At 45.8% G+C, this 20,718-nt stretch overlaps 2 protein-coding genes across 4 annotated transcripts in view; one reads left to right on the plus strand and one right to left on the minus strand.

Annotated features, from left to right (window-relative positions):
* SLC9A7 (solute carrier family 9 member A7) overlaps window positions 1-20,718 on the plus strand; it is a 130,221-nt gene that overhangs the window by 96,464 nt on the left and 13,039 nt on the right. For 2 of the 3 annotated variants that reach the window (XM_081809355.1, XM_081809357.1), the window contains exons 13-15: window positions 5,851-5,910; window positions 10,056-10,119; window positions 19,952-20,034. In XM_081809355.1, coding sequence (XP_081665481.1) covers window positions 5,851-5,910; window positions 10,056-10,119; window positions 19,952-20,034 — 207 coding nt within the window. The remainder of the gene's footprint in view (window positions 1-5,850; window positions 5,911-10,055; window positions 10,120-19,951; window positions 20,035-20,718) is intronic. The other variant, XM_081809356.1, reaches the window with a different exon arrangement.
* LOC115940540 (carbohydrate sulfotransferase 7) overlaps window positions 6,201-20,718 on the minus strand; it is a 58,806-nt gene continuing 44,288 nt past the window's right edge. Inside the window, exon 2 of the mRNA XM_081809371.1 lies at window positions 6,201-12,758. The gene's annotated coding sequence lies outside the window, so the exon portion shown is untranslated. The remainder of the gene's footprint in view (window positions 12,759-20,718) is intronic.

Here is a 20,718-nt window from a genome sequence, read left to right on the forward strand (position 1 = left end):
AAGTCTGTGGTCCATTTTGGGTTAATTTTTATATAAGATGCAAGGCTTAGGTTGAGATTTTATCTTATTCTATTTGCCTAAGACCATCCAGTTGTTCTGGCAATGTGTTAAAAAGACTAGTCTTGGGGGGCCTGGGTGGCTCAGTCGGTTAAGCATCTGCCTTCGGCTCAGGTCATGATCCCGGCGTCCTGGGATCGAGCCCTGCATCAGGCTCCCTGCTCAGCGGGCAGCCTGCTTCTTCCTCTCCCTCTGCTGCTCCCCCTGCTTGTGCTCCATCTCTCTCTCAAATAAATAAATAAAATCTTAAAGAAAAAAAAAAAGTCTTACTCCATTGAATTACTTTTGCTCCTTTGCCAAAAATCAGTTGGCTGTATACACATGGGTCTGTTTCTGTTCTGCTCCACTGATGAATGCGTTCAGCCCTCCACCAGTACCACACTGTCCTGATAACTATAGTTACGTAATAAGCTTTAGCATCAGGTAGAACCAGCCCTCCCACGTTATTCTTTTTTCAAAATTTGTCATAGCTGTTCTGGTTCCTTTCCATATATATTTTAGAATAAGCTTGTCTAGCTCTAAAAAAAAAAAAAAAAAAAAATCTCGCTGAAATTTTCACAGGAATTGTGTTAAACCTATGTATCAGTTTGGGGAGAATTGCCATCTTTATCATGTTGAGTCAGTTCATGAGCGTGGCATGTTTCTTCATTTATTTAGATTGTCTTTGAGTTCCTTCATCACTGTTGTATGGTTTTCAGCACACAGTGCCTGTACATGGTTTGTTAGATTTACATCAAAGTATTTCTTCTTTTTTGAGCAATTATAAATATTATTCTATCTTTAATTTCAGTCTCCATGTGTTCATTGCTAGGATACAGAAATACAATTGGTTTTCGTATTTTTTTTAGAGAGGGAGAAGGGGGAGGGGCAGAGGGAGGGCAAGAGAGAGAGAGAATATTAAACAGGCTCCATGCCCAGTATGGAGCCTGATGCAGGGCTTGACCCCATGACCCTGAGATCATGACCTGAGCTGAACCCAAGAGTTGGATGCTTACCCAACTGACCCATCCAGGCGCCCTGGTTTTTGTATGTTGATCTTGTATCCTGTGACCATGCTCAACTCATTTATTAGTTCTAGGAGGGTTTTGTTTTGTAACTTCTTTGGGATTTTCTACATAGACCATCACATCATTTGCAAACAGAGGCAGTTTTATTTCTTCCTTTCCAGCCTTTTATTTCCTTTTCTTGACTTACTGCTCTGGCTAAGGCTTTCAGTGTGATGTTGAGTAACAGTAACATGAGCAGACATCCTTGCCTTGTTTCTAGTCTTAAGGGGAAAGCATTCAGTCTTTCACCAATGAGTGTAATATTACCTGTAGGGTTTTTGTAGATGTTCGTCGTCATCAAGTTGAGGGAATTTCTATCTATTGCTAGGTTTTTGAGAGTTTTTGTTTTTATCATAAACAGGTATTGAATTTTATCAAATCCTTTTTCTGTATCTATTGATATGATCACATTTTTCTTGTTTAGCCTGTTAATATGGTGGGTTACATTGATTAATTTTCTTTTTTTTTTAGAGAGAGAGCGTGCATACATGAGCGGGGGTGGGAGGGGCGGAGAGAGAGAGAATCTCAAGCAGGCTCCACACCCAGCATGGATCCCGATGCAAGACTCGATCTCAAGACCCTGAGATCATGACCTGAGCTGAAATCAGGAGTCAGACACTTTAACCGACTGAGCCACCCAGGCACCCCCCCTTTTTTAAATTAATTTTCAAATATTGAACCAGCCTTACTTCCCTAAAACAAACCCCACTTTGTTATGGTGTATAAATTTTTTACATACTGCTGAATTCTATTAGCTATTATTTTGTTAAAGATTTTTGTGGTCTGTGTTCATGAGGGATATTGGTTTACAGTTTTCTTTCTTTCTTTTTTTTTTTTTTTACACTGCCTTTGTCTATTTTTGGTATCAGAGTAATCTGGCCTCACAAAATGAGCTGGGATGTGTTCCCTACTCTTCTCTTTTCTGGAAGACATTGTATAGAATTGGTGTTAACTCATCTTAAAAGTTTAATGGCATTCTCCAGTAAAACCGTATGGTCCTGGAGACTTCTTTTTCAAGAGTTTTTAAATTGTAAAGGCAATTTCTTTAATAGTTATAGGTCTGTTAAGATTATCTGTTTCATGGGGCACCTGGGTGGCTCAGTCAATTAAGCATCCAGCTCATGATTTCAGCTCAGGTCATGGTCTCAGGGTCATGGGATCGAGCCCCTCATTGGGCTCCACACTCAGCGGGGAGTCTGCTTTGAGATTTTCTCTCTCTCTCTCCAACCCCCCCCCAACTCGCATGCTCTCTTTCTCTCTCTCTCTCAAATAAATAAATCTTTAAAAAAAAAGATTATCTGTTTCATATTGGGTGAATTGTGGTAGTTTGTGAAATTGGTCCATTTCATCTAAGTTGTCACATCTGTGTTGTTTGTAGCATTACTTTATTATTCTTTTGATGTCTGTGAGATCTATAGTGACGCTCCTTGTTTCATTCCTGATATTGGTAATTTGTATCTTCTCTCTTTTTTTCTTTCAGTCTTGCCAGAGGTTTGTCAATTTTATTGATCTTTTCAAAGAACTAGCTTTTTATTTCACTGATTTTCTGTATTGTTTTTCTGTTTTTTATTTCATTGGTTTCTGCTCCTATCTTTATTCTTTCCTTCTTTCTGTCCAGCTCCACCCAGACAGCGTAATGAAGCAAATAGGTAACCAATACATATGGTGTTAGTGCGTTGCATTTTCCAGATATGTATAAATAGTGATTATGTAAGTGTAGAAACTGACATTTATAGAGATTACATGAAAGAAATTCCCTTGGAAATAAAGTAATGAGATTCATTGGTTTTTCTGGCCTGTGGTTTCTGATGTTACTTCATGACCATGAATCATTTATGTGAACCAGTTTCTTATTCTAAATTTCTTCAGAAACCCCCTGAAGTTCAGTGTGGTGTTTTGACCTCTACACCCTAAGTAAAATCAATACTTACCTGATCCTTACTTCTCCAGGCTCCTGACAGAGGCCCTTATGAGATGTTAAGTAGCTGCTCAGAAGTCAGAAACCCAGGGTAGGATTCCAAGTTCCACCATAAATAATGAGGAGTTAGTTGTGATTTTTAACCATGGCTATGTTCTAGTCTGTGTATAAAATAAAAATGGATGTGACCTAAATCCAAAGCCAGGTCCCTGCTTTCCAGAAACGTATCTGTTTTAAATTGGTATGTTGTGACTGATATTTTAAAACATGATGGCAAGACGCTCCAATTGTTTTCTGTTAATGCACACACTACATATTTTTCTTAGTCCCTTGAGCAGGTGTTGTTATTCACAAAGGACGTAATTTTGGCAATTTAAAAAAATGACCACAGGATTATTTCAGTAGAGGAGCCTTGTATGGGTCCAGAGCACATTTGGGCAGCATGGTGGCTGTTCTCTTTGGCGTCCCCAGCTTCAGGTGACACACACATGAGGTGGTGGTGATGGTGGGGGCGGAATGGCACGTGCCCAGGCAGTCAGATGAACAGGCACCCTTCACACCCCACAGCGCAGTCATGCAAACACTCCAGGACAAGGAAGGACACTCTGCTCAGTATAATCCTGTTAGACTGAGAATTTACGACAAAGCTCTTTGCCAGATAACTTGAAGAAAAAAGGCAGGGAGCAGCCCTGAGCTCTTTATGTAATAGCATTTGTAACTGGATATTTTTTTTTTTTTAAAGATTTTCTTATTTATTTGACAGAGAGAGACACAGCGAGAGAGGGAACACAAGCAGGGGGAGTGGGAGAGGGAGAAGCAGGCTTCCCGCGGAGCAGGGAGCCCGATGTGGGGCTCGATCCCAGGACCCCGGGATCATGACCTGAGCCGAGGGCAGACGCTTAATGACTGAGCCACCCAGGCGCCCCTGTAACTGGATATTTTAAAAGAGTTTAAGGACACCAGCGTGTAATCAAAAGGTGGATCCTGGGGCGCCTGGGTAGCTCAGTTGGTTGGGTGTCCAACTCTTGGTTTCGGCTTGGGTTGTGATTTCAAGATCGAGGGAGCAAGCCCCTTGTCGGGCTCTGTGCTCAGCATGAAGTCTGCTTGGGTTTCTCTCTCCCTCTCCTTCAACCCCTCCCCCCTCCTCCCCCTCTCAAATAAATAAATAAATCTTTAAAAAAAGGCGGATACTGTGAGGTGAAGAACTGGGGCTCTGGGGTCTAAGAACCTCAGCCGCAGTCTTGGTTCTACCATTTTCTACCTTTGTGACCTTGGGCAACTTATTTAGCCTCTTCAACTCAGTTTCCTCACCAGTTTAGATGGGGACGATAGTGTAAGGATAAAATAAATGTGATGATAAATAAATGTGATAAAAAATTCTCTTTAAACGTACCACCTGAAAAAGAAATGTCCCATCTGGCACATGGTAAGCATTTAGGATCTTTTAGCTGTTAATTATTGTATCTAATATATGTCATATATAATACAATATTATTATATTATCATTACTAATCATAGCATCAGTAGTGCTACTATTGCTATTATTATTATCAGTGAATCTTACATTAATGGAGTCCAGCTTGCTTTTCTGGAATGTGTTACAATTTTTCAATAGTATGGTAAAATATAGAGTCACATTCTGAGCATGTGACTTGTTGAAGTACCACCTTAAGAAGCATATCTCGTTCTCGCTTGCATATTCCAGGGGATATCAGTAGCATGAGAAGTTGGGCATTGTCTTGCACAGTGTTCTTCCACCTTGTTTTCACTGTTGTCCCCCCACAAGGAGCCCTTCAAAAATGTCCCCCCCCCCATTACCTCTTCCAGTGAAATTTTAATACCACAGATCTGCTATATGCTTGTTTATGTAGTATCACGGTTTAGAGGGCTACAAACCATTGTAATACCTAAAACTTTTTGCCTCACAAGAACCAATCTTCACACCCATGGGGGCAATACCACCCCCAACTGAGAATACATGATCTAAGTGCATTGGTTCTCCGTTGAGGGCAGTTTGCCCCCCAGAGGCCATTTGGCAATGTCTGGAGATATTTGGGGTTGCCTCAACTGCGTAGGGGGTTGCCAGTGGTATCTTGTAGGTAGAGGCCAGGGCCCGAAGTGTCAGCAGTGCCAACATTGTGAAACCCTGCTCTTAGTTTGATGGCAAAGTTCAAATGCACCCTGAATACAACCCAGAAATTGTTAAGGCAGGTGAAAATGGTCCGTGTCAACTCTAAGGCGCAAGAGAAAGAGAATAGCAGAAAGTTGGGTTCCTGACCTTCAGGAACCCTTAGACAACATGGTTTACTTGTGTCTGAAAAAGAAAAAAAAAAAAAGGCCATCTTTGTCTTCTTAAGTATTGTTGCTGTTTTCAACAGTATGGTGCTTTTTGCTCTTTCTGTCAAATACGTGTCAAAGTATGTGTAAACACTTCAGATACGTGTTTAGTAACAACTCTGTTTTCTATTTTTCGTATGGATGTACCTTGCTTTATGAAACAGGTGAATTCCTGAAAAAATTGTATAAATTCATTTTCCGTGAGCTGCATGCATTCCTGATTTCCTTACATGATATTTTGAGGGGCTTACCTTCATTCCCGATTGATCCTCACTTGGCCTCGCTCCTAACATGGTTGCTTTAAATTTAAATTTAGCAGCCTCTCTGCCTCTCTGGGTTTCAGAGAACGGAGACAGTTTAAGAGAGGGTACGGATCTCTCTTCAGAGGGAGCCCACCTCTCCCTTGATAGGCGTGGTCCAGGTCCTGTGCCCCGAGCTCCCGGCTCCCCTGTGCGCCCCGTCACACTTACGTTCCCTTCTTCTGCTGCCCAGAGTTGGCGTCGAGGAGTTGTCCGAAGAGGACCAGAACGAACACCGCTGGCAGTACATCAGGTGACGCAAGGAAATCCTCAGAAACAAATGAACTGGGCCTGGCTTTTCTCCTCCTTCTAACCTGACATGTTTCTCTTTATGCCGTTTTGTCTCTTCCTTCCTTCCTGTGTGCACCAACCCCCTGCCCCTTTCAGCCAAAGGGGCAAGAGGTCAGGTCAAGTCTAACCGCTTTTCCACCCTGTCTCTGCGTGGATTGCTGTGTCGGTGTTCCTCAGAGTCTGTTCTCTGTCCCCGCATATTGGACAGTGTGTGTCAACACCAAAGCCGGAGGTGGCAAGTGTCTCCCCTCTTAGACAACTGAGCTTAGAGTCCAGAGCAGTCCGTTTTCAGAGCCGCAGATACTTTTTCCACAAAGTCTTGTTTATGATCTAGTAAACAAGGCTTTTCACTCATAAAGAGACTTAGGATTTGATATGTCTGCCGTGACTGGGGTAGGGCTCATACCATCTTAATTAAGCACCAGTGCTCTTTGAGTAGTTTTTAAAGTATGTAATTGTGTCCTCGTACCTTATGGTGAATCAGAAGATACAAAAACACTTCTGTTTTTTTTAAAAAAAAAAACAAAACCAGAAGATAAAGACTCTTGTAATGCAGTTGGGTTTTCAGTGTCCACCCAAGTTTATGATTTGATTAGGCTTAAGGGGGGCAGTGGGGGGCAGGAGAACAAAGACTTTAATGTTTCTTTTGTCCTTTCTGCGTCTTTATCAGTACGCATTCTTCCTGGCCTGATTCTCAGTGCTGGTAGATAAATCAGTGCAGAACAGGCTTGAGCTCTGTTCTTGCCACCGTCAAAGTACGTCACTGTCTGAGGGCAGTGGAGAGAACAGCGATGCTGCTCACCAGCCATGGGCGCTGCGATATCACCAGGCTCCAGATGTACCCTAACGATGTGTGTCTAAGTAATGGAAGCTCTTAAGGTCCCTGGGTTCACACTTTTTTTAAAATTTTATTTTATTATGTTATGTTAATCATACACTTCTTTTCTACTGTTTAAAACACACGCACACGCACACACACATTCACTTTTTGGAGGTCTGACTTTAGGTAGCAGGTAGGTGGCAGAGGAAACCCTTTCTTTTGAAATATCCCACCTTCAGGAAGGAAGGTCCTTTGGGCACAGTACAAGTTATTACACTTGGGACATGAGAGAATTCAGACCGTGATCTGGTGTTCAGGGTTTTACATGTAGGTGTGTGTTGCATAGTCTTCCAATTACTTAGGGCCTCAGCCATTCACATTTTTGAAAAATTATCAATTGAAATAGAACACTTCTAAAATTCCTGAGATTTCATGGCATTTTAGATGGCAGCTAATCAGAATGTACTTACACTCATACCAGAAGGGAAATTATTCATGTTCTTTCTATATTTTTTCATTCCAGAGTGAGCACATTAGTTTGATTGCTTTATTTTCTCACTTGGTGTGAAGCTGAATGAAATGTAAAGTACAGCAGTAGTCATATTAGCCACATTTTTCAACTGCTCAGTGGCTGGCCACTTGTGACTCGTGGCTAGCATGTTGGACAGCGCAGATCTAGAAAGGTCTACCGGACAGCGTGGGTCTAGAATCATTCCCAAGTTCTCCCAGACAAAATGTTGAACATTACGAGTTTGAGATGAGGTTAGGGTGGCCCTACTTTTGTGAGTGTATCAGGTTATTTCACCGTTTTGTGCTTTGTTGTTTTGAATTCTGGCCTGGCCACACGGACCCAGGATAAATGGATGAGTTCCTCCGACATTGCCAGAACTTGAATGAAAATAGTCACAACCTAGTCTTCCTAAGCAGTTCTGGTTGAACAAAATTTAATTCTTGTTAACCAAAGTTTTTTTTTTTCCCTTTTAATAGAAATTAGTTAAAAGACTAGAGGGGGCTAAATTTCATTTGGCAGCTTTTATCATGTTTGGTTTTATTTTCATTATTGTAATACAGGGCATCCTTAACCTTTTCTCCTACCCCTAGTCTTCCTATTTCATCTAGGACAGTAAAGTCAACTTGTTTTATCTTTGCTGGAATGGAAGCCACTTACGAAGGCTAATTACACCTATTTCAAAATTCACAGTATAGAAAGGAGAGATTATTAGTGGCAGACCCGGACTGCCATATTCTTGGCCATACTGTGCCTCATGCCCTTCAGATCACATAATCTCATTGCTCCTGCCCCACAATCTGGCCAGGCCTTGTGGCTAGGTCGAGGGCTGCTGTATCACCTGGCATTCTGGTAGGCTGTCCGAGAAACACTGGGGTAACCGGCACTCTGTGTCTGCACTGGGAAGCTCATCTGAGTAAGCGAGCCTGCTGCTATAGAACCCACAGAACAAGGCCCAAGATTGGATTCCTAGCTGTTGATCTTACAAATGCTGACCGAGCTACCCTATAGAGGACTTTTCTCTGGGGAATGTGTGTTAAGAGTCTCTAAAACGAGTGAGGGCTCAAAATTCCCAAGAGCTGGGAATTCCATATGTGACCTCTCCTCTTAACACTTTGATACATTAGACACTTCAGATGCATTGAGGCTCTGGTGGGACTTTTTGGGGGCAGCCCTGAAAGGCCCCTGAATTGGATGGATTTCGTGTCAAGAAAATCTCTGTGAGATTTGTTGTTCAAAGATCCCTGAATAATGTCCACTTATGAGGACAAGCCTCCAACCCTCAGAATCTCCAGCCTGGAAGCAGTCCCTAGACACATAGCAAAGTCCATCGAACTCACTACGAAGATCTTAACCAAACCCCAGGCCCGCAGGGAGGAAATCTGGTGTCAGGTACGCTAGATTTTAACTAGAACAGTACCTGACATCATAGGCAGTCAATAAATATTTGCTGAATACATGAATTCGTCTTGTGGTTTTAAACTTTGCCCTCAGCAACATACGGGCTATCTGTTTCCTTTCCCTCCATAGTTCCCCCTTTCCAGGGACGCACACCTTGGGTTAGTGCTTGACAAACCTGCAATAAGACAGGGTAGAGGTTGGCTTTGGGAGGGTTGGCACATCTGTGTTGTCTTCTGTTTTCCTTTTCTATTAGTCTCTTTTTTCAAGAAATAACCTGCGCATCATAGGTAGGAAAGAGGGAGGGAGAGGAAGAAAAGTAAGGTGCACACACATGGGGTTTTGTAGTCCGCTGTCTACTCATTGGAGTCAGCACCCCGGTACCGGACGGCCAAAGACTCTTTGTTGAGGCCATTCAGCACCTCCCTTCCCAGCTCGGGTCAGACCTGCCAGAAATCGTGTTCTGTTTATAGGTCTTTGCAACACTGGAGGGAGTGTGGGAAGACAGAGAATTTTCCTGGCCTCTTTGTTTTCTCCCCCACCCGCCTGTGATCAAGGTCACAGTTCTCCTCCTCAGAGCGAGGAAGGTACAGGGATGAAGAATTAACAGGTGCACAAAACAACAGTTGGTGTGTTACTAAGCCAAGACAACTACCCTAGTCAAAGCATGGGATTTGTTGTAAGTGGATTTTGCCACTTTGCCTTTTCTTTCTGTCTTCAGTTGTTGATCTTAAAAGTGTCACTTCTCAGGTCATCTCCGCTGTGGGAGGATGTGGGGGCACCGGGACAAAACGTTAATGATATGCATGCTCAAGTATTTAGGGGACAAGTACTGATGTTTGCAACTTTATTTGAATGCATCTAAAAAATAAGATGGGTGGTAGAGAAGTGGATAGATACGCGATAAACTCCAGCAAAATGTTAATGGTAGACTGTCGGTGGCGGATATACAGGTGTTCACTATAAATTCTTCCGGCACTGCCCTGGATATATGAAAACTGTTGGAACAGAAGTTTAGGGAATTAAGAGCAGGTCAGGGCAGACGGGAGGAAGCAGCAGAAAGGAAAAGGCGTGGGGCATCGAGACCCATGGTTGGATAACTGGGACCGTCTGGTGCAGGAAGGCAGAAGGACGGTCGCCAGCCAGCGACCTCAAATAGGATGTAAGCACCACTTGCCTCTCCTGCCCCCTGGGATCTGACATGGAACATGACCTCTTTCTCACAACTTTTGCATGACAGCCTTCCTCTTCTTCTAGCTAACTACTCCTTCCGCTTCCGGAAGATGGTTGGCCCCTTGGCTACTTTCAGCCAGCATGGCTGCCATGGTCCGAGCTAATACTCTCCATTTTTCTCCTTGTCTTTCTCCCTGGTGACTTACAGAGTTGGTGTTGACCCAGATCAGGACCCACCACCCAACAACGACAGCTTTCAAGTCTTACAAGGGGTAAGTCACAAGAGATGCTTCTTCCGGGGGAAGACACTGTGATAAAGGGCTAAAATTTATTGAGCACTTACTATAGGCCAGGCATCTTTACGTGGATTCCCTCACCATGAGCTTGACAACAACCTTATGAGGTAGGTCCTGCTATCCCCATTTTACAGATTAGAAGCTGAAGTTGGAGAGTCTCAGTGAGTCATCTACGGTCAGAGGATTAGAAAGTGATGACGCTGGGGTTTGACCCCAGAGTCAGCATTCTTAAAACAACATATTAAGGGGGTAGGCCGGCCAGGAAGAGTGTTGGAGCTAAGTCCCTGACTGCCTGCCTTCCAAGAATGGATAGACTGGATACGTTGGTGACTGGCTCACTGTCACTGGGTCAGAGTCTATCAGTGGTGCCCAGGCAGGGGAAGGAGAGGGATGGGGTCTGACTCTCCAGCCCGGGGAATCTGAGGAAGAAAGGAAGGATGTGGGTGATTACAGGCCCTCCCGCTCCTCTAGGGCCTGGGATCCTCTACAGCCGAGTTCCTCTCAAGCCCAGGAATGGCAGAGCAGGGGCCCTCACCCCCCACCCCCAGGGGCGGAAGGTCACCGCCAGGCGAACCGCTAAGGCTTAGGCAGGGTGGGGGCAGCAGTGACAGCCTGGGACAGCGTGCTGGGGAGGGAAGCTGTAGAGGCTGTGATCAGAGGAGCCCTGAGCAGGGAAGAGGCCCCGCTGCTGCAGAGAATCCCGATGGAGTCTGCGGGGCACAGAGGAACGTTCTGGCCTGCAGTTTTGCCATCTGCTCCCGTTACTGTTGCTGCATAACCACCTGCACCAAACAGAGGAAAGGGAGCAACAGTGTCTTTCACTCATGGATTCTCTAGGTCAGCAGTTTGGAAAGGGCATGATAGGGCCAGCTTGCCTTTGCTCCAAACAGAAAGCTGGGGGCTGGGGTCGTCCAGAGACTCATTGGCTCGTACGTCTGGCACCTGGGGGCATTGGGCTTCTTCCCCGATGACTCAGGGTTCCCAGAGCCAGCACCGAAGCAAGCAAGGTGGAAGCCACGTCGCCCTTTCTGCCCTGGCCTTGAAGTTTTCAGGGCATCACCTCTGTGACTTGCCGGTGGTCACACTGAGTTGCTCGAGCCAGGCCAGATTCAACAGGAGGGGAGAGAGAGACCACAACCTCTTTGTGGGAGGAGCATCAGCCAAGTGGCAGACGTGAGTTCGAGCTGCCACGTGACCCTTGTTACGTCCCCAGGTTTGCTCCTTCCCGAGGCCGGCATTTCCTGGGCAGGCAGGGTGGGGGAGGGAGGGCTCATGCTAAGAGCAGAAATTTGTTACCCAAATGTTACTAATGGGCCCCCGGAGTCAAGAACTCTTTTGTGCAGGATGGCCTCCGAAGTGCTGAGCGCAGTGCCTGGCACCTGGGGGCACTCGACAGGCATCTGATGGGCAGACGGGGGGTGGGGACGGGAGAAGCGACAGCTTGGCGGAAAGCCTTACTGACCACACGCATGCACGTGGTCCATGACACTGTGTCGGGCGTTTGTTTTTCTCCGGTCAGCTTGGAATTGCTCTCCATCCTAAACCCAGTCTGCATATGTCAGATGCCAGAGGACCTTCTAAATGACTCCAGCCCCTGACTCAGATTGAACAGGTGTTGCAGACAGTGGCGCTCTGCGGGGCCGGGGAGCGCCGCTACAGCTTTTCCTGATTTCTTTCTCTTTGAGGGCGGTCACATCTTGGGGGCAGTGCCCCTTAAGGGACACAAAGCCATGACCTCTGAAAGAGTGGGACGTTTTAGGAAGAGTTTTCAATGAGCTTCACTGGAGATGATAGGATGCCCACTTTAATGGTGCTCCAGAGGGGCGCCTGGCCGGCTCAGTCGAAGAGCACGCGACTCTTGATCGCGAGGTTGTGAGTTCGGGCTCCACGCTGGGTGTAGAGATGACTTAAAAATAAAATATTAAAACAGGAATAACGGTGCCCCGGAAGACCTTTGAGATTATATTAGAAGCGGCCACTGTGTTGGGAACTTGTGATTTCCATGAGAAATTCTATTTGAAAAGTTGCCATCAGACTCTAGCTTGGATTTAAGGAGTTTAGAAACCGAGGGCTCGGGGCGCCTGGGTGGCTCAGTTGGTTAAGCGACTGCCTTCAGCTCAGGTCATGATCCCAGGGTCCTGGGATCGAGTCCCGCATCGGGCTCCCTGCTCTGCGGGGAGCCTGCTTCTCCCTCTCCCACTCCCCCTGCTTGTGTTCCCTCTCTCGCTATGTCTCTCTCTGTCAAATAAATAAATAAAATCTTAAAAAAAAAAAAAAAAAAAAGAAACCGAGGGCTCGGAAATTGTGCACCTGGAAGCTAATTTAGAGTCTAACAGGGAGATCTTGAAGCTCACCCTGAGAAAACCTGGGTGACGTGTCTTTATTTCACTGGAAGGGAAAGAAAGGCTCTGTTAGGATACGACTGCCCTACTCCACAGCTGCCTCCCCAGGACCGCAGCTGGTCCAGATGAATTTTGTAAGAAAAACAGGCTGATTCCAGCTGGATAGCCAGGGTTTGGACGGATGTCATCTTGTCAGTTCCAGACCAGTCAGACACCTCTGGCCCTTTTGCTGTCTGTTTGTTTGTAATTGCTGCTGCCTCTGGATTTAAGCATCTGTAAAAGGAAAGGCATGAAATGGTTTGGTTGCTTTCCTGTAGCCGAACTCACCATCCATCTCATAAGAACTTCACATGGAGACACAGGGCTTGTAACTAAGTCACAAGCTTGCTGTCACTGTTCCATGGAGATGTTTGGGAAAGCAGCGTGTCCTAAGTGCTAAGGGTTCGAGCAGTGCATTCAGTCTGCACAGTGACAGCTAAGGCAGTGCTCCCTGAAACCTCCCTAGTTGGGCCTGGGGGGGTCATCGGTGTCTCCGGATGGCTCCCTGGAGGGCCCTTTGGGCCAGTTGTGAATGTGCAGTTGGGGGTGACTTCTGCTGGACTCCCAGTGGCACCCGGTGGCCAGCCCTAGCCAGGAGCTCGTGTCATGGCTTCCCCATAACCTCCCTCCTCCCCAGCCTCGCACACAGTCCTGCAGAGGGCCCTCGGAATCAGTTCCACTGGCATCGTGAAAGTCTTTCAAGATTGCTGTCAGACTGGGGGGAAAAAAAGGCGAACTTCAAGCTTGGTTTCCCAGGGCACCTTCTTAAAAAGGACTCATGCCCTTGTACTTAAAGAGCTTTATATCTCTCAGTCCTCCTGGCCAGACCTTCTCGGTCCAGTGAGCCACTAACAGCAGGGCTGGGAGCACTCGGTGGTCATGAGCAACAATAAAATAGAGAAATAAATGGGCTTCTCGTTTTTGGGTAAAATCCTGGGTTCTTGCAGTTTCCCCTGAAATGGATCCAGGTCACACGCTCAGTGATGTCATGAAACTGAAAGTCCAGATGTTTGTTCCCCATCAGAAAAGAAAGGGCAGTTCTCTTTACCTCATTTTCTAAATGATCTCCCTAAAAACAAACAGGAAAGTGATATTTAATGGGAATGAATTTCTTAGGACAGCATGGTTTTCCTCGTGGGGTCTAGAAGCCTAAGAGTTATGGCTACAGAGCTACAGAATAATAGCTCATGTGGGGGAAGGAAAGGAGCTTTTGGCTAGAACTTCTGGCTTTATGTGAGGGAAGCATAAGAATATTGTGGGCAGACTTGAGCTTCATGTCCCTGGCAAGTTTGACTCATTAGAACAAAACAAAAAATTCAGTTGCTTTGTTTCTCCAGAGGTCTTGGTGACTCTGCAACCAAAACAAAAACAAGCCCAGCTGGAGGCAGCCTGCCTGGGCTTGGGGGTGGCTTCCCACCCCATTCAAGGGGGACCTTTTCATGCCAGACAGACACATCATTCACTTCCTTCCCCAAGTTTACAGAAGAGCACTCATCGGGGCTCCCGGGTAGCTCAGTCGTTAAGCGTCTGCCTTCGACTCAGGTCATGATCCCAGGGTCCTGGGATCGGGCCCCGCATCGGGCTCCCTGCTCCGCAGGAAGCCTGCTTCTCCCTCTCCCACTCCCCCTGCTTGTGTTCCCTCTCTCGCTGGGTCTCTCTCTGTCAAATAAATAAATAAAATCTTTAAAAAAAAAAAAAAGAAGAAGAAGAAGAAGAGCACTCATGATGGGGCTGCTTTGGAGTAGCTAGGAGCACGCAACCGAATTTATCCTGGCTTTATCATCTCAGCAGGACCGGGTCACAAGCAGGATATTAGTGGAATGTGGAGGAAAGGAAACCACTGGGCTTGTGGTGCGTGTGTGCATGTGTGCACGCATAAGTACGTGCGTGCACACAGAAAATCAGCTGTTTATAGTTGCGTTGACATATAACTTTCTGGGTCCTTCCTCAGTTTTTCTCCAGGCTGAAATCTGATACCCAGTCACTTAAATCTTTGACTTCAAACAGTTGCTAAAGGGCCTTTCCTCAAATTCCTCCTCTTTGCTCCCCCTACCCCCCACCACCATGCTTTTCTTTTTTGTTCTTCTGATCTCCCCCACCTTGGTCCCTGAATTCCCTGCTGGCTAGACGTGCAGAATTCATGGGGCGCCTGGGTGGCTCAGTTGCTAAGCATCGGCCTTCAGCTCAGGTCTTGATCCCAGGATCCTGGGATCCCTGCTCAGCAGGAGGCCTGCTTCTCCCTCTCCCACTCCCTCTGCTTGTGTTCCCTCTCTCACTGTGTATCTCTCTGTCAAATAAATAAAATCTTTAAAAAAAAGTAAATGAAATCTTTAAAAAAAACTTTAAAAAAATTAAAAATAAAAAAAGTGCAAAATTCACATTAATTTATTCATGCATTTGACAAATGCTTACTGAGCACCTGTTATGTTTTGGACAATCTTTCAGGCTCAGGGGCTACATCTGCAAACAAGACGCATGAACCTCCATTCTTAAGGGTGTGGTGACAGTGTGATGAAGGGGACGGGTAAGGGCGAGAGTGCCAGAGGTGAGATCAGTAGATCTGTCCTTGCTGCCCTGAGTGTCCCCACGGACCAGCAGCCTGGGCATCACCAGAGATCTTATAAAAATGCAGACTGTCAGGCTCCACATAGACCCACTGACTCTGAACCCGCATTTTAACGGTTTCCCACAAGGGTCGTGTGCCCGTTCACAATTTGAAAAACCCTGGAGTAGGCATTGTGGAGCTCTTGATTCCCTGTTTTTAAAACCTGTTATTACTCCCTTCTGAGAGTCATTGGCTCCACCATTCCAGGGACAGGAAAAAGAAAGGCACAAATTGGGTCACATCACTTACTTGCTCTTTTGCTCTGCATTAGATTTCTAGGGCCACCATAACAAATTCCCACAGACTCAGTGGCTTAAGACACCGGTCTTATATTCTGTAGGTTAAAAGTTTGGTGGGCTCCTCTGATTTCTCTGTTTCAAGACCAAACTCAAGGTGTCGGCGAGGTTGGGCTCTGGGGGAGAACCCACTGCCAGGCTCATTCTGGTTGTTGGTAGAATTCAGTTATGTGGTTGTAGAACTAAAGTCCTATTTCCTTGCTGACTGTTGGCCCAGGGTCAAGTTCCCGTCCTAGAAGCACCTGCATTTCCTGGTTCATGGCCCCCTCTGTCTTCAAAGTTAGCAACAGTGGGGCGAGTCCCTGTCACACTTTGCATCTTTCCTGCTTCGTCTTCCACTGCAACTCTCTGACTCTTTTGCCCTCCTTGTCTACTTTTTTTTTTTTTTTTTTTTTGAGACAGAGAGAAAGAGAGAGAGAGCACATGAGAGGGGGGAGGGTCAGAGGGAGAAGCAGACTCCTTGCTGAGCAGAGAGCCCGATGTGGGACTCGATCCCGGGACTCCAGGATCATGACCTGAGCCGAAGGCAGTCGCTCAACCAACTGAGCCACCCAGGCGCCCCCTCCTTGTCTACTTTTAAGGGCCTGTGTGATTGCATCGGTCCCCCTGGAAAACTTAAGTCTATCTACAAAGCCCCTTTGGCCATGTAACGTAACATACAGGCTCCTGGGATTAGGACGTAGAAATCTTTGCGGTGGGGGGGGTGGGGGAAGGGAGTATTCTGCGCCATCTCTGAAAAAAACCATAAGCTGCTCTCGTTACTGTAATGACCTTAACTTTGAAAATTTATATCTTTTAACAATAAGAATGGAATGAAATACAACTCTGCCCAGAAATCATTATTAGTTCTAGAAAAAATAATCCAAAAATAGGACCTTTTGTCACTCCTCAGTTCTTTAATGTGCTTTCTTTGTCTTCTTCGTATATGTCACCATATCCGTATCTATGTCTTGCCCTCTGGAAATGTGCTCCTTGAGGGGCAAGTGCTAGTCTCATTCCTCTTTGTGTTTCTGGCACCCAGCATGGTGCCTGGCACACAGTAGGTGCTTAATGAATGCAGAAAAAAATATATACACTCATGGTTACATCCTTGAAATATGGGGATAAGGAAAGTCGGCGGTATTTTCTTAAAGGGGCTTCCCTATTAATAATATCAACAAAAAGTTTAAAAATCCCTTGTGTTACTCATAAGAACATAGGGTAGAATGGGGGTTACCAAGAGCTGGGGGTTGGGGGAGTTGGGGAGATGTTTAAGGGTACAGGCCTGCAGCTAATAGATAAATAAGTTCTAGAGATCTAATGCACACCATAGTGAATATAGTCAACAGTACTCTATTATAAACTACAAAGTTGCTGAGAGAGTAGGTCTTAATTGTTCTCACCAAAAAAAAGAAATGAGAATTATGTGAAGGGAAACAGGTGGCAGCTCATGCTACCATGGTAATCGAACTGCAACAGAGAAATACATCAAACCAACACATCCTATGCTGTAAACTGAAACTGATACAATGTTATATGTCAATTACATCTCAATTTAAACTTGCCCAGAGTCATACTGCAAGACAGTGGCACAGCCAGGAGTAGAGCTAGGATCTGGACCCACATACTTTGTTGAGAAAGCCTGTGATATTCACACCGATACCTCCTGGCGTGCTCTGTTGCCTTTGAAACATCTCTCAGAGAAGCCAACCTTGTACCCAGCCTTGAAAAATGAATAGGGATTGGCCAGGTAGGTGTTGTAGGTGGGAGAAGGTGACCGTCTGGAAGGATGCTCCAAGTTGTAAAAGCAGCCTGAGCTAAAGACATGGGGCATAAACCCTCCTGTGGGAATGCAGGTTTGGGGGAGCAGGTCCCCGCCTTTTCTGTGGGCAGCGCTTGAATGGAAATCCAAGGGTCTGCACATGCAGCCTGGGAAGGGAGCTGCCTATTATAGGATCCGCCTGCACCCACACTGACCCCTGCTCTGCCCTAGACTGCCTGGAGCAGGAAGGGGGCCCCCAAATCCCGTCGGCAAGCAGCTTTGGTTGTCTTCCAGGTCAGCTTAAAAAATCAGTCCCATTCCACAGATACTCCCTGATTTCTCCAAAGCCACCTTATGTGGATTTCTCCATGTTCTTCCTGTACTTAGTCATGCTTCTGGCACCATCTCTTAGAATAAGAAGTTGTTGAACACCCCTGTTATGAAGCTGCACTTTTTATTTGCTCAGAATTTACCCCTGGTAACCTTTCGGGACTGTCTTTTAGTTTCTTATCTTGCTGAGGTCCCTTTTTCTTATTTGTGGACTGCAGGCACAGCTCTCTGTCGCCTGTGAAGACCTTTTGTTAGTTTGCCTTTGAAAAGAAACATTTCCTTTGCTTTCCTCATTGTAATCGTCCTTCTTGGGGCTTATTGAAATCTGTAGCTTCGTAGAGGCAAGGTGGCAGGAACTGAAGCATTCCAGGTGATGATATCACACTGAGGTTTGGCGGAGGTTAGGATGATAGAGTCGGGGTTTGTCGTTTTTATTGCTGTTTTAGGGGAGGAGCAGATGCAACTGACTTGGGGGGACTTGTCTTGTGCCTGATGGCTTACAGTATCCTTCCTGATGAGGTGTGTCACCGTGTTAGTTTCTTCTTTGGTAAGATTCTACAGGCACTTAGAGCCATGAGCTTAGAGCCTATCACTTTATAAAGAACCATTTAATTTTTCCATGAAGATATTTGCCCCTGAGAATTCTCACGTACCAGGGTGCCTGGGTGGCTCAGTCGTTTAGCATCTGCCTTCGGGTCAGGTCATGATCCCAGGGTCCTGGGATCGAGCCCCACATCCGGCTCCCTGCTCAGCAGGAAGCCTGCTTCTCCCTCTCCCACTCCCCCTGCTTGTGTTCCCTCTCTCGCTGTCTCTCTGTCAAAAAATAAATAAAAATCTTTAAAAAAAAAAAAAAAGGAATGCTCACCTACCACTTTTCCACTCAGTCGAGGGGCATTCGGAAACCTCCCTCAATTTGGCATTAGGTCACCAACTAATTACCCGAAGGAATGATCATGCTCTGCAGATGGAGACATTTCTGTGCCCTCTTTCTTCCACAAGATTTATAAAAATATGAAATGCAGTTGGTCTCTGGGAACTCTCTCTCTCTCTCTCTCTCTCTCTTTTTTTTTTTTTAATTTCCTCATCCCCAGAAGGGCTCATTTAACCAAGCCATTTCCACATGTGTCCCTAAATATCCTTCAGATACTCTAGGGACTCTGTTTGTAAAAATAACCTTTGTTATTGGAAACATTAGAAATTTAAATAGTGCTTGCTAATTTCCCTCCTTTTACTTGTCCTTGCGCTCCCTTGTCTCGGAGATCTCTGACCGACCCGCACTATCTCAGTCACAGATGGGGCTCACACCCGCTGCGGTGTGGAGCTCCTTGGAACTGTGGCTCATCTTGCGTTTGGCTGTTGTCAGTGGCACCTCGCCTGTAGACTTGCCTCTCCCTGTACCATTCCAGGGGGTGATGGCAAAAATGACTGCGCCTCCCAGGCAGTCTGTACTTTCAGAGCTTGTCATCCGACGACGCAGAACTCCAGCAACGCCTTCCGATTGCCACAGTCAGTCCGCTCTTTAATAGTAATTGCGCTGCTTATACTATTTGCACAGAGCAGATGGCCCAAGCCTCAAATGAATGTTTGATTTTGCAAGTCATTTTGTCATTTAAATGACGGGGACGTTTGAGTTGGGAAGGAATGGGAGGAGTAACCACTTGAGGGCAGCGGAAATAACAGAAATGCGGGGCCCCTGGGTGGCGCAGTGGGTTGAGTGTCCGACTCTTGGTTTCGGCTTGGATCCTGATCTCAGGGTCATGAGATTGAGCTCCACGCTCAGCATGAGGTCTGCTCCCTCTCCCCCTCCCACTCATGTGCTCTCTCCAAAGAAATAAATGAGTCTTTAAAAATAATAGAAATGCTAGTTCTGACCCCATTTCCCTTGCTCACTGCCCCCATCTTCCTAAAGCTGCCAGGGCAACAAGTGACTGCACCACCTGGAAGGCAATGTAGGTGCCTCAGTAAGGACCATCAAGAGCCCGAGGCTGAGCCGTCAGGGAACGACCAAGTGTGACTTCCCCAGGCCAGCTTTGGGGAGGCCTGGAAAGTTGGTTTTATAGAAGCCTTCTTTAATATTCCCTATAGATAACTTTTGGCCCTTTAGGATCTACACTACGTTAGCGTAATCAATCTGCTAAAAGGCACTTTGAGGAAAATTACAATAAGAATGCCAAAAGAAATTTTGTACTGCACTGAGTTGATCTGTCCACAGACATAACCGAGCCTTTTTACTGTGGGGGTTGATTTGTCTGCCTTTTGGATTTATTTGGTTTCTTTCAAGGTAGTCCCTCCCAGTATATCTGAAACTTTGGTGATACAGGATGTTTGACTCTGAGCTCAAAATCTCTAAAAGTTATTGGTTAAAAAAAGAAGTTTCCCCCTCCCCTCCCCCCCCACACACCCCATTTCAATCCCTTTTCTGCAACTAAACATCTGTCTTCTTGTTTGTTCCTAGGATGGTCCAGATTCTGCCAGAGGAAACCGGACAAAGCAGGAGAGTGCGTGGCTGTTCAGGCTGTGGTACAGCTTTGACCACAAGTATCCTTTTCAGTGGCTTCCCTGTATTTGTGAAACATTGATGATGAAATTCTCTTACTGTCAGTGAACGACTTCTGATGAGTAAGGAAGATGTGTGCTTGGTACAGGTATAGTCAGTCCTCTCTTGGGCCACATGCAATGATCATTCATGACCTGAACCAAAATCAAGAGTTGGACGCTTAACTGACTGAGCCACCCAGACTCCCCCAGAAAAAGCATTTGACAAAATCCAACATCCTTTCATGATAAAAAGAAAACCTCTCAACAAATTAGGTATAAATGGAATGTATGTCAACATTATAAAGGCCATATATGACAAGCCCACAGCCAACATCATACTCAATGACAAAAAGCTGAAAGCTTTCCTCTAAGATCTGGAAGGATGCCCACTCTTGCCACTTCTTTTCAATACAGTATTGGAAGTCCTAGCCAGAGCAGGTAGGCAAGAAAAAGAAATTTGATTCTCCAGATCAGAAGGGAAGAATTAAGGGCGCCTGGGTGGCTCAGTTGGTTAAGCGACTGCCTTCGGCTCAGGTCATGATCCTGGAGTCCCTGGATCGAGTCCCGCATCGGGCTCCCTGCTCGGCAGGGAGCCTGCTTCTCCCTCTGACCCTCCCCCCTCTCATGTGCTCTCTCTCTCTCATTCTCTCTGTCTCAAATAAATAAATAAAATCTTAAAAAAAA

This window comes from Leptonychotes weddellii, chromosome X, assembly GCF_054177405.1.
Source record: "Leptonychotes weddellii isolate Sample4059 chromosome X, ASM5417740v2, whole genome shotgun sequence".
Classification (NCBI taxonomy): Eukaryota; Metazoa; Chordata; class Mammalia; order Carnivora; family Phocidae; genus Leptonychotes; species Leptonychotes weddellii.